We start from the raw sequence: 13,696 nt of genomic DNA on the forward strand, positions 1-13,696 counted from the left end.
GAGGACACAGACAAATGGAAAAAATTCCATCCTCATGAATAGGAAGAATCAATATTGTAAAAATGGCCATACTGCCCAAACATTATAGATTCAATGCTATATCCATCAAAATACCGTTGACATTTTTCACAGAATTAGAAAGAACTATTTTAAATGTCATATGGAATCAAAGAATACCCCATATACCCAAGAAAATCGTAAACAAAAATAACAAAGCTGGAGGCATTACGCTAACTTCAAACTGTACTAGAAGGCTACGGTACCAAAACAGCAGGCTACTGCTGCCAAAACAGACATATAGACCAATGGAGAAGAGCAAAGACCTCAGAAATAACACCACACATCTATGACCACCTGATGTTTGACAAACCTGACAAAAACAAGCAAGGGAGAAAGGATCTCCTATTCAGTAAATGATGCTGGGAAAACTGGCTTGCCATATACAGAAAACCAAAACTTGACCCCTTCCTTACACCTTATACAATAATTAACTCAAGCTGGATTAAAGATTTAAATGTAAAATCCAAAACCATAAAAACCCTAGAAGAAAACCTAGGCAATATCATTCAGGACACAGGCAAGGACAAAGATTTCATGACAAAAATGTCAAAAGCAATTGCAACAAAAGCCGAAATTGACAAATCGGATCTAATTAAACTAAAGACCTTCTGCACAGCAAAGAAACCATCATCAGCATGAGCAATCAACCTACAGGACGGGAGAAAATTATTGCAACCTACCCATCTGACAAAGGTCTAATAACAAAAATTGACAAGGAACTTAAACATATTTACAAGCAAAAAAAAAAACAACCCCATCAAAAGTGAGCAAAGGATATGAACAGAAACTTATCAAAAGAAGACATTTATCTAACCAACAAATATATTTTTTAAAAGCTCAACAATACTGATCATCAGAGAAGTGAAAATCAAAACTACAATGAGATACCATCTCACACTCATCAGAATGGTGATTATTAAAAAGTTAAGAAACAATAGATGCTGGTGAGGCTGAGAAGAAAGAGGGACGCTTTTACACTGTTGGGGAAACTGTAAATTAGTTCAACCATTGTGGAAGACAGTATGGTGATTCCTCAAGGATCTAGAACCAGAAACACCATTTGACCCAGTAATCCCATTACTGGCTATATACCCAAAGGAATATAAATCATTCCACTATAAAGACACATGCACATATAAGTTTATTGCAGCACTATATACAATAGCAAAGACATGAAACCAACCCAAATGTGCTTCAGTGCTAGACTGGATAAAGAAAATGTGGTACCTATACACCATAAAATACTATGCAGTCATAAAAAGGAATGAGATCATGTCTTTTGCAGGCACATGGATGAAGCCATCATACTGAGCAAACTAACACAGTAACAAAAAAAGCAAACACCACATGTTCTAACTAATAAGTGAAAGTTGAACTTTGAGAAAACAAGGACACAGTGAGGGGAACAACGCACAACACGGTCCGCTGGGGACTGGGGGTGAGGGAAGAGAACTTAGAGGTTGAGTCAATAGGTGCAACAAACCATCATGGCAAAGGATACCTATACAACAAACCTGTACGTTCTGCACATGTATCCCGTATTTTTTAAATTTAAAAACAGGAAATACTTATGGACACACGTACATACATACATACACACATACATTCTTCCCGGATCTTCATTCCTGGCAAGCCAAGGAACCTGGAGAAACACGAGAATTCTGTCCCTCTGAAAATGCAGGACAGGTCTACCTTCATCAGCATAAAATTTTGGACCAAATGTGGTAAGTGCAGGTCCACCCCACAATGAGTAACTGAAAATTGAGGCAGTATTTCAGATCCAAAAAAGCTGATGAAGCAATTCGTGACACATTTGGGTTGTTTTTGCCTTTTCCTACTATGAAGAGTGCTAGTAGGAAGAAGGAAGAATGGTGTACAAATATCTGTTTGATTCTCTGCTTTCAGAATCCTTGCTTGTTTGTGTGTTTGTTTGTTCTTTCTTGAGACAGGACATCACTCCAGTCAGCCAGGCTTTTCCAGTCTGTAATTTTTGTTCTTTCCTTTTGTCAAGTTTTAGAAGATTTTATTTTCTTTCTATTGAATTTTAAGGCATTTTTAGACGTGTATTAAAACATTATCTCACATGCTGTGTGTTACATTTCATTTATTTTCATCGTCCCTTTTTTATTTTATTATTTTATTTTATTATAGTTTATATTCTAGGGAATATATGCACAAAGTGCAGGTTTGTTATATATGTATACATGTGCCATGTTGGTGTGCTGCACCCATTAACTCGTCATGTACATTAGGTGTATCTCCTAATGCTATCCTTCCCTCCTCCCCCCACCCCACAACAGGCCCTGGTGTGTTATATTCCCCTTCCTGTGTCCAGGTGTTCTCATTGTTCAATTCCCATCCATGGGTGAGAACATGTGGTGTTTGGTTTTCTGTTCTTGCAGTAGTTTGCTGAGAATGATGGTTTCCAGCTGCATCCATGTCCCTACAAAGGACATGAACTCATCCTCTTTTATGGCTACATAGTATTCCATGGTGTATATGTGCCACATTTTCTTAATCCAGTCTATCATTGATGAACATTTGGGTTGGTTCCAAGTCTTTACTGTTGTGAATAGTGACGCAATAAACATATGTGTGCATGTCTTTATAGCAGCATGATTTATAATCCTTTGGGGATATAGCCAGTAATGGGATGTCTGGGTCAAATGGTATTTCTAGTTCTAGATCCTTAAGGAATCGCCATGCTGTTTTCCACAATGGTTGAACTAGTTGACAGTTCCACCCACAGTGTAAAAGTGTTCCTATTTCTCCACATCCTCTCCAGCACCTGTTGTTTCCTGACTTTTTAATGATCACCATTCTAACTAGTGTGAGACGGTATCTCATTGTGGTCTTGATTTGCATTTCTTTGATGGCTAGTGATGATGAGCTTTTTTTCATGTGTCTGTTGACTGCATAAATGTCTTCTTTTGAGAAGTGTCTGTTCATATCCTTTGCCTACTTTTTGATGGGATTGTTTTTGGTTTTTTTTTTCTTCTAAATTTCTTTGAGTTCTTTGTAGGTTCTGGATATTAGCCCTTTGTCAGATGAGTAGATTGCAAAAATTTTCTCCCATTCTGTAGGTTGCCTGTTTATTCTGATGGTAGTTTCTTCTGCTGTGCAGAAGCTCTTTAGTTTAATTAGATCCCATTTGTCAATTTTGGCTTTTGTTGCCATTGCTTTTGTTGTTTTAGACAAGAAGTCCTTGCCCACGCTTGTGTCCTGAATGGTATCGCCTAGGTTTTCTTCTAGGGTTTTTATGGTTTTAGGTCTAACATTTAAGTCTCTAATGCATCTTGAATTAATTTTTGTATAAGGTATAAGGAAAGGACACAGTTTCAGCTTTCTACTTATGGCTAGCCACTTTTCCCAGCAGTATTTATTTTATAGGGAATCCTTTCTCCATTTCTTGTTTTTGTCAGTTTTGTCAAAGATCAGATAGTTGTAGAAGTGTGGTATTATTTCTGAGGGCTCTGTTCTGTTCCATTGGTCTATAGCTCTGTTTTGGTACCAGTACCATGCTGTTTTGGTTACTGTAGCCTTGTAGTATAGTTTGAAGTCAAGTAGTGTGATGCCTCCAGCTTTGTTCTTTTGACTTAGGATTGTCTCGGCAATGCAGGCTCTTTTTTGGTTCCACATGAACTTTAAAGTAGTTTTTTCCAATTCTGTGAAGAAAGTCACTGGTAGCTTAATGGGGATGGCATTGAATCTATAAATTACCTTGCACAGTATGGCCATTTTCACTATATTGATTCTTCCTATCCATGAGCATGGAATGTATGAAATGTTCTCCCATTTGTTTCTGTCCTCTTTTATTTCATTGAGCAGTGGTTTGTAGTTCTCCTTGAAGAGGTCCTTCACATCCCTTGTAAGTTAGATTCCTAGATATTTTATTCTCTTTGAAGCAATTGTGAATGGGAGTTCACTTATGATTTGGTTCTCTGTTTTTCTGTCATTGGTGTATAAGAATGCTTGTGATTTTTGTAAATTGATTTTGTATCCTGAGACTTTGCTGAAGTTGCTTCTCAGCTTAAGGAGATTTTGGGCTGAGAGGATGAGGTTTTCTAAATATACAATCATGTCATCTGCAAACAGGGACAATTTGACTTCCTCTTTTCCTAATTGAATACCCTTTATTTCTTTCTCTTGCCTGGTTGCCCTGGCCAGAAGTTCAACACTATGTTGATTAGGAGTAGTGAAAGAGGGCATCCCTGTCTTGTGCTAGCTTTCAAGGGGAATGCTTCCAGTTTTTGCCTATTCAATATGATATAGGCTGTGGGTTTGTCATAAATAGCTCTTATTATTTTGAGATATGTTCCATCAATTCTGAATTCATTAAGTTTTTAGCATGAAGAACTGTTGAATTTTGTCAAAGGTCTTTTCTGCATCTATTGAGATAATCATGTGGTTTTTGTCTTTGGTTCTGTTTATATGCTGGATTACGTTTCTTGATTTGTGTATGTTGAACCAGTCTTGCATCCCAGGGATGAAGCCCACTTGATCATGGTGGATAAGCTTTTTGAAGTGCTGTGGATTTGGTTTACCAGTATTTTATTGAGGATTTTTGCATGGATGTTCATCAGGGATATTGGTCTAAAATTCTCTTTTTTTTGTTGCGTCTCTGCCAGGCTTTGGTATCAGGATGGTGTTGGCCTTATAAAATGAGTTAGGGAGGATTCCCTCTTTTTCTATTGATTAGAATAGTTTCAGAAGGAATGGTACCAGCTCCTCCTTGTACCTCTGGTAGAATTCGGCTATGAATCTTTCTGGTCCTGGACTTTTTTGGTTGGTAGGCTATTAATTATTGCCTCAATTTCAGAGCCTGTTATTGGTCTCTTCAGGGATTCAACTTCTTCCTGGTTTAGTCTTGGGAAAATGTATGTGTCCAGGAATTTATCCATTTACTCTAGGTTTTCTAGCTTATTTATGTAGGGGTGTTTTTAGTATTCTCTGATGGTACTTTGTATTTCTGTGGGGTCAGTGGTGATATCCCCCTTTATCATTTTTTATTGCATCTATTTGATTCTTCTCTCTTTTCTTCTTTATTAGTCTTGCTAGCAGTCTATCAATTTTGTTAATCTTTTCAAAAAATCAGCTTCTGGGTTCATTGACTTTTTGGAGGGTTTTTTGTGCTCTGTCTCCTTCAGTTCTGCTCTGATCTTAGTTATTTCTTGCCTTCTGTTAGCTTTTGAATGTGTTTGCTCTTGCTTCTCTAGTTCTTTTAGTTGTGATATTAGGATGTCAATTTTAGATCTTTCCTGCTTTCTCTTGTGAGAATTTAGTGTTACAAATTTCCCTCTACATACTGTTTTAAATGTGTCCAGAGATTCTGGTATGATGTATCTTTGTTCTCATTGGTTTCAAAGAACATCTTTATTTCTGCCTTCATTTCGTTATGTAACCAGTAGTCATTCAGGAGCAGGTTGTTTAGTTTCCATTTAGTTGAGCAGTTTTGATTGAGTTTCTTAATCCTGAGTTCTTGTTTGATTGCACTGTGGTCTGAGAGACAGTTTGTTATAGTTTCTGTTCTTTTATATTTCCTGAGGAGTGCTTTACTTCCAACTATGTGGTCAATTTTGGAATAAGTGCGATATGGTGTTGAGAAGAATGTATATTCTGTTGGTTTGGGGTGGAGAGTTCTGTAGATGTCTATTAGGTCTGCTTGGTGCAGAGTTGGGTTCAATTCCTGTATATCCTTAACTTTCTGTCTCGTTGATCTGTCTAATGTTGACAGTGGGGTATTAAAGTCTTCCATTATTAACATTTTTTCCTTCATTTCAACTTTGGTGAATCTGACAACTATGTGTCTTGGAGTTGCTCTTCTAGAGGAGTATCTTTGTGGCGTTCTCTGTATTTCCTGAATTTGAATGTCAGCCTGCCTTGCTAGGTTGGGGGAGTTCTCCTGGATGATATCCTGCAGAATGTTTTCCAACTTGGTTCCATTCTCCCCCTCACTTTCAGGTACACAAATCAGACGTAGATTTTGCCTTTTCCCATATTCCCATATTTCTTGGAGGCTTTGTTCATTTCTTTTTACTCTTTTTTCTCTAAACTTCTCTTCTCACTTCATTTTATTCGTTTGATCTTCAATCACTGACGCCCTTTCTTCCAGTTGACCGAGTCGGTTACTGAAGCTTGCGCATTTGTCATGTAGTTCTTTTGTCATGGTTTTCAGCTCTCTCAGGTCATTTAAGGACTTCTTTACATAGGTTATTCTAGTTAGCCATTCAGGAAATCTTTTTTCAAGGTTTTTAGCTTCTTTGCTATGGGTTCGAACTTCCTCCTTTAGCTCGGAGAAGTTTGATCGTCTGAAGCCTTCTTCTCTCAACTCGTCAAAGTCATTCTCTGTTCAGCTTTGTTCCATTGCTGGAGAGGAGCTGCATTCCTTTGGAGGGGGAGTGGTGCTCAGATTTTTAGAATTTTCAGTTTTTCTGCACTTCTTTTTCCCCATCTTTGTGGTTTTATCTACCTTTGGTCTTTGATGATGTTGATGTACAGATGGGGTTTTGGTGTGGATGTCCTTTCTGTTTGTTTGTTAGCTTTCTTTCTAATAGTCATGACCCTCAGCTACAGGTCGGTTGGAGTTTGCTCAAGGTCCACTCCAGACCCTGTTTGCCTAGGTGACAGCAGTGGAGGCTGCAGAAGAGTGAATATTGCTGAACAGCAAATATTTCTGCCTGATTATTCCTCTGGAAGCTTCGTCTCAGAGGGGTACCTGGTTGTGTGAGTTGTGAGGTGTCACTCTGACCCTAGTGGGGGTGTCTCCCAGTTAGGCTACAACAGGGTCAGGGACCCACTTGAGCAGGCAGTCTGTCTGTTCTCAGATCTCAAACACCATGCTGGGAGAACCACTTCTCTCTTCAAAGCTGTCAGACAGGGACATTTAAATCTGCAGAGGTTTCTGCTGCCTTTTGTTTGGCTATGCCCTCTCCCCAGAGGTGGAGTCTACAGAGACAGGCAGGCCTCTTTGAGCTGTGGTGGGCTCCACCCAGTTTGAGCTTCCCCACCACTTTGTTTACCTACTCAAGCCTCAGCAATGGCAAGCGCCCCTCCTCCAGCCTTGCAGCCTCCTTGCAGTTAGATCTTGGACTACTACGCTAGCAATGAGGGAGGCTCTGTGGGCGTGGGACTCTCCAAGCCAGATGCGGGATATAATCTCCTGGTGTGACGTTTGCTGAGACCCTTGATAAAGGACAGTGTTAGGGTGGGAGTAACCCAATTTTCAGGTGCTGTGTATCACGATTTCCCTTGGCTAGGAAAGGGAATTCCCTTCCCCCTTGCACTTCCTGGGTGAGGTGATGCCTCGCCCTTCTTCAGTTGTTGCTCTGTGTGCTGCATTCACTGTCCTGCCCCCACTGTCCAACAAGCCCCAGTGAGATGAACCCAGTACCTCAGTTGGAAATGCAGAAATCACCCGTCTCCTGTGTTGCTCACGCTGGGAGCTGGAGACTGGATCTGTTTCTATTCAGCCATCTTGGAACTGCCTCTCATTGCTCCTTAAATGAACAAAAGGTTTTAGCTTAGATATCTTCCTGTTTGTCAAGTTTTTCTGATTTTGACTTTTCAAAATATGCTGTCATATACAAGAAACCCTTGGATATAAAATTCCATGAATATTTCTCTTTTCTTGCACTCATCACTTCGGTGGATGTCATCAATTAATCTCTGGGTTATAGCATGTTTTCTTGAAAGTGTTCTGCATTCTCTTTTGGGCATTGAGAATTTCATCAAACTTAAGTGAATATTTCTACAAATTGAAGGCATAGTCCCTTTTGATGCTTCATTATTTGCATATATTGCCTCCACAAGACCATTTCATGCAAAGACTTGTCTTGTCCCCACAGCCAGATCATTGCAACATGATATAGAATCAATTGGTCAAAAATGGGAAGGTTATCTCTGGAATGTCTATTTGACTCCATTGATATCTCCATTTTAATTAAGACAGAATATGCTGTGTTAATTACATAACATCGCTGCACATTCTCAAATCAGAAAGTGTAGTTCCAACTTCTTGTCGTTCAATCGCGGAAAGAATGATCTTATCTCCCAGATGCACATGCTTGGAAGCACTTCTCAACACACACACACACACACTCACATCCAGACACAAAGATACAAATACACACACAGACACAAACTGTTTAACATGTACACAATTGTTAACTGGCATTGTTTTACATGAAATAAGGCAAATGTGTAGCCACGGTCCTAACTCAGTTCCACTCCTATCATATTTGCCCATAACACTGATTAGTAAATCTGATTCAACTGTTCTATAATCACAATTTAAGCTGTGTCCATTAAATTCTCTGAGGAATGCAAAAGGATACAACCTAAGACACAAAACTTAATTGACTGCTGACATTTCATTGGTAAATTGGGTAATTGATGGGTAAATGTAGTGGAACCAGTGGGTGGGTATTAGTTATATAAGGGGTGAAGCAGCAAGATACTTCATTATTAAAAGGTGTTTGAAAGAAATTGAAACACAGGAGTGTGTGTATTCAGCTGAAATAAAATTAGAAAACCAAAAAATAAATCTCACTTGGGGTGTAAAAAAATGGCATTAGGGGAGATTCTGGGTCAATCGTCCAACTGTGCAAACTGGATCTTGGAAGCAGGATCCCTTTCCTGCAACGAGCCTTGTTTATTGGTGGTGGTGTTTCAGTGGAAACGATTTTGGAGAATGGCCCCTTCCTTTTGTGTATCTGCTTATTAGATTTCATGGCTGATTAGATTTCATGGGAAATCTGGGGTTTTAAACTCTATTTAAATGTTAACATAATTCATTCAAATGACAAAAAATTAACAGGTTCTTTGATGTGGAATCATCACAGATCCCTTTCTTCTTAGGTACAGTTATTAAAGTTGACCTACCAGAGTGAAACAATTATGGAGAATGGCCCCTTCCTTTAGTGTATTTGCTGATTAGATTTAATGGTACATTTATCATTAGGTATAGTGATCAAAGTTGACCTACCCAAGAGTAGAGATGTCCAGGACAGAACTCAGGACTCTGTAAAATCACAGAATCTTGGATGCAACACTGTTGAAGCACATAAATATGCTCATTCAGAGTGTTTCAGTGTGACATGTGTGTGAATTGCAGTGTAATGAGCATGACACGCAGACAAGTTATCAAGTGGACTCACCTCAAAATCAGTTATGGGCATTACAGAACACTGATGTCAAGTTCCCGGATCCAGAGGAAAGAAACTCCAGCATCCTGTGTAAAGCCATGGCATCTGGATTTCTCATGCTTCTGGGGATCATGCTCCTGAAAATAGTGACTCCTTCCTCCTTGTGGAGCATCTTTCTCAGCAGCGCTCATTTCTTCTTCCAGGACTCTGTCCAACAGAAAGGGGAAGCCTTCTGATAGAGCACACCTGACCCATGAAAAGAAAAGGGAAAGAAAGGAGGCCAAAGGTCACACTCTCCTCATTCCACCATCCTCCCTAAAATCATCCTGATTTCATGGGCCCTGAGACCGCGGATGCTTCTGTACACCTCGAGGCCTTGGCGCCTGGCCTAAATTCTATTCTCTTTCTCATTATCTGAAAAATTTTAAGAAAATCCTTAGAGCCAGGATCTTTATTCCTAGTAAGCCAAAAGTCCCAAAGAAACACCCAAATTCTGTCCCTCTTAGTTTGGGAAACAAGTCTACCTTCATCAGCATGACATTTTCCACCAAATGTGGTAACTGCAAGTCCACCACACAATGCTTAACTGGAATTGGAAGCAACATCTCAGACGATGAAAAATACATGCAACAATCCCTAAGACAAATGGTTTATTTTTCCCTTTCTTACTAAAACAACCGCCAGTTTTAACAATGGTATGCAAATCTCTTTTAGACGCCCTGCTTTTAAATCTCTTTGTTTCCTCCTGAGACATGGACTCACTCCCATCACCGAGGCATTTACAGTGTTTAATTCTGGTTATATGCTATTCTCAAATTTACAACTATTTATTTCATCTCTCTCAAATGTTGATCCATTATCACATACGTATTAAAATATTATCTCCCATACTGTGTGATATGTTGTCTTTATATTCATCCTTTCTTAAATGAACCAAAGGTTTTAGTTGGATTAAATTGTGATTAGTCAAGTTTTCTGATTTCATGATTTCTTAAATTGCGGTCATATGACCTCAATCACTGGAAATAGAATGTCATGAGTATTTCTCTTTACTTGGAATCATAAATACGGGGAACGTCATCAATTGGTATGTCAGTGATTGCATGATTTCCTGAAAGTCTTTCACAGTCTAATTTGGGCACTGAGTATTTCGTCTAAGTTCAGGGCATGTTTCCAACACTTGACGCTTTATGATTTCGGTACATAGCTTCCACAAGAGCATTTCCTGCAAAGACATGTCTTGGTCCCCAATGGTAAGTCATTTCACTGGAACACAGAATCAATAGGCTGAACATGGAAAGGTTATCGCTAGAATAATTATTAGACTGCACGGATTTCTTCTTTGATATTAAGGAAAAAAATACACTGTGTTATTAACTGTACTTCATTGATGATTCTCAAGTCAGAAAGTACAGGTCTGACTTCCTGTCCTTCAATGCCTGAAAGGATGATGGTATCGGCCAAAAGCACATAGTTAGAAGCACATCGCAGCTCAAACACACACACACAGAGACATATAAACAAAAACAAAGAAACACTCACATGGGCATGATTCCTCATGCCCACAAGTTCACGCAAGCAAACACATACACACAAACACACACATTGTTTTGTAAGGACAGAATTATTCCCTACCACTGTTTTAAGTAAACTAACGCATTCCCCAGGAGTTTTAAGTGAACTCCCTGGGGAATACAAGGGGACACACCCTATGACTCATTCTTTAACTGAGTGCTGATATTGGATTGGTGGACCGCGTACTTGATGGGTGGGTGGGGTGTTCGCGGTAGGCGGGGATGAGTTATATAAGGGCTGATGCAGCCAGATGGCGCGTCATTTGAAGACTCTCTCGGAAGAGATAGCGTCTTTCTGCAACGTGTGGTCCCAGCAGAAAAAGCTTGTGATCCTTGCTCCTGGCGACATGGAGGCCGATTCACTCCACTTGGGAGGTGAGTGGCAGTTCAACCACTTTTCAAAACTCATATCCTCTCGGCCAGATGCAGCTTTTGCTGAAATTCGGCGGACTTCTCTACCTGAGAAGTCACCACTGTCATCTGAGACCCATGTCAACCTCTGTGATGATTTGGCTCCTGTGGCAAGACAGCCTGCCCCCAGAAAGAAGCTTCCTCTCAGTAGCAGGAGACCTGCTGCGGTGGGGGCTGGGCTCCAGAATATGGGAAATACTTGCTACTTGAATGCTTCCCTGCAGTGCCTGACATACACACCACCCCTTGCCAACTACATGCTGTCCCAGGAGCACTCTCAACTTTGTCAGCGTCACAAGTGCTGCATGCTGTGTACGATGGAAGCTCACATTACACGGGCCCTCCACTGTCCTGGCCACGTCATCCAGCCCTCACAGGCATTGGCTGCTGGCTTCCATCGAGGCAAGCAGGAAGATGCCCATGAATTTCTGATGTTCATTGTGGATGCCATGAAAAAGGCATGCCTTCCCAGGCACAAGCAGGTAGATCATGACTCTGAGGACACCACCCTCATCCACCAGATATTTGGAGGCTGCTGGAGGTCTCAAATCAAGTGTCTCCACTGCCAGGGCGTTTCAGACACCTTTGACCCTTACCTGGACATCGCCCTGGATATCCAGGCAGCTCAGAGTGTGAAGCAAGCTTTGGAACAGGTGGTGAAGCCCGAAGAACTCAATGGAGAGAATGCCTATCATTGTGGTCTTTGTCTCCAGAAGGCGCCTGCCTCCAAGACGTTCACTCTACACACTTCTGCCAAGGTCCTCATCCTTGTATTGAAGAGATTCTCCGATGTCACAGGCAACAAACTTGCCAAGAATGTGCAATACCCTGAGTGCCTTGACATGCAGCCATACATGTCTCAGCAGAACACAGGACCTCTAGTCTATGTCCTCTATGCTGTGCTGGTCCACGCTGGGTGGAGTTGTCACAACGGACATTACCTCTCTTATGTCAAAGCTCCAGGAGGCCAGTGGTATAAAATGGATGACGCCGAGGTCACTGCCTGTAGCATCGCTTCTGTCCTGAGTCAACAGGCCTATGTCCTCTTTTACATCCAGAAGAGTGAACTGGAAAGATGCAGTGAGAGTGTGTCAATAGGCAGGGAACCAGGAGCCCTTGGCGCTGAACACAAAGACAGGCAAGCAACGCAAGGAGAGCTCCAGGGAGAACCCTGCCTCCAGGTACCCGACTTGGAGGAGTACTTGGTGGAAAGAGCCACTCAGGAAAGCACCTTAGACCACTGGAAGTTCCTCCAAGAGCAAAACAAAACCAAGCCTGACTTCAACGTCAGAAAAGTCGAATGTACCCTGCCTCCCAACGTGCTTGTGATTCATCCATCAAAATACAAGAGTGGGATGAACAACCATCATCCTGAACAGCAAAGCTCCCTGCTGAACCTCTCTTCAAGTAACCTGACACCTCAGGAGTCCATGAACACTGACACACTCACTTCTCTGCAAGGGAGGACAAGAAGATCCAAAGGGAGGAACAAACACAGAAAGAGGGTTCTGTTTGTGTGCCAGTGATCTCAGGAAAAGTCTCCACCCAAATGCAGGAGTGCATGCGCACACACACTGACACACACACACATACACGTACACACACACACCCACGAGGGGGTTCACGCACGCACACACACACACCATCACATCACATACACAGTCAATCCGACTTAAAGTAATGAGGAGCCCAGGTTTCTGTCTACACAAGAGGGACAACTGGATAGTGACGGCTGCATTTCAGGATGAGCCCAGAAATGGGAAACATCGAGTTTTGCCGTCTTGAGTCTTCTGAACCTGTGGGGGGATTGTCTGTGTGTTTGTGTTCATGGTAGATGACATTCAGTGTGAATTTCTGAACAGGACATATTGCGGTATAGGGTTGCGCGTGAGGTTATTGCAGGGGACGGGGTTGACTATTTTCTCTTGGGGTGTGTTTCATTCGTCAGTTGTTGGTGAGCACCAGAAGTTGAAATTTTGCGAACGTGGGACGTCTGTGGATCCTTCTCCCTACCTTGAGTAGTGGAAACTGGGACGCATTTGAAGAGAGGAAGGGTGTTTTTCTTTTGAACCTGCCTTGCCGTTTTTACATTGCTTGTTGAATGGACCTCAGGAGCCCTAGGACTTGTGCCCTTGGTGGAACCCACAGAATGCTGGAGACAGACAGACAGACACACTTGACTATTGAATGCTGTCCATTTCCAATGAATTGAAGCAGAAAATCATCCCACTGGTATCTGAGTCATTTGGAAGTAAGTCGTATTGATAATCAAGGAAATCAAACACAGGAGCGTGTGTGTATTCAACTAAAATAAAATCAGCAAGCACTGAAATAAATCTCATTTAGTGTGTATCAAAATGGCATTTGGGAGATTCCGGGTCAATCGTCCAGCTGCGAAAGGTGCATCTCTGAAGCACAGTCCCTGACCTGCAATGAGACTTGTTCATCCGAGGTGGTGTTGCAGTGGAAATGATTGTGGGAAACGGTCCCTTCCTTTTGTGTATTCGC

At 41.3% G+C, this 13,696-nt stretch overlaps 1 protein-coding gene across 1 annotated transcript; it reads left to right on the forward strand.

Annotated features, from left to right (window-relative positions):
• The first annotated feature begins 10,786 nt into the window (after positions 1-10,786).
• Positions 10,787-13,204, forward strand: LOC140713096 (ubiquitin carboxyl-terminal hydrolase 17-like protein 6). The gene has a single exon (XM_073022211.1). The coding sequence runs from the start codon at positions 11,029-11,031 to the stop codon at positions 12,712-12,714; it is 1,686 nt and encodes a 561-aa protein (XP_072878312.1). The 5' UTR covers positions 10,787-11,028; the 3' UTR covers positions 12,715-13,204.
• Positions 13,205-13,696: the final 492 nt, after the last annotated feature.

This window comes from Chlorocebus sabaeus, chromosome 12, assembly GCF_047675955.1.
Source record: "Chlorocebus sabaeus isolate Y175 chromosome 12, mChlSab1.0.hap1, whole genome shotgun sequence".
Lineage (NCBI taxonomy): Eukaryota > Metazoa > Chordata > Mammalia > Primates > Cercopithecidae > Chlorocebus > Chlorocebus sabaeus.

Coding starts and splice junctions, on each gene's coding strand:
- LOC140713096 (XM_073022211.1), top strand. CDS start 11,029: ATGGCGCGTCATTTGAAGACTCTCTCGGAAGAGATAGCGTCTTTCTGC.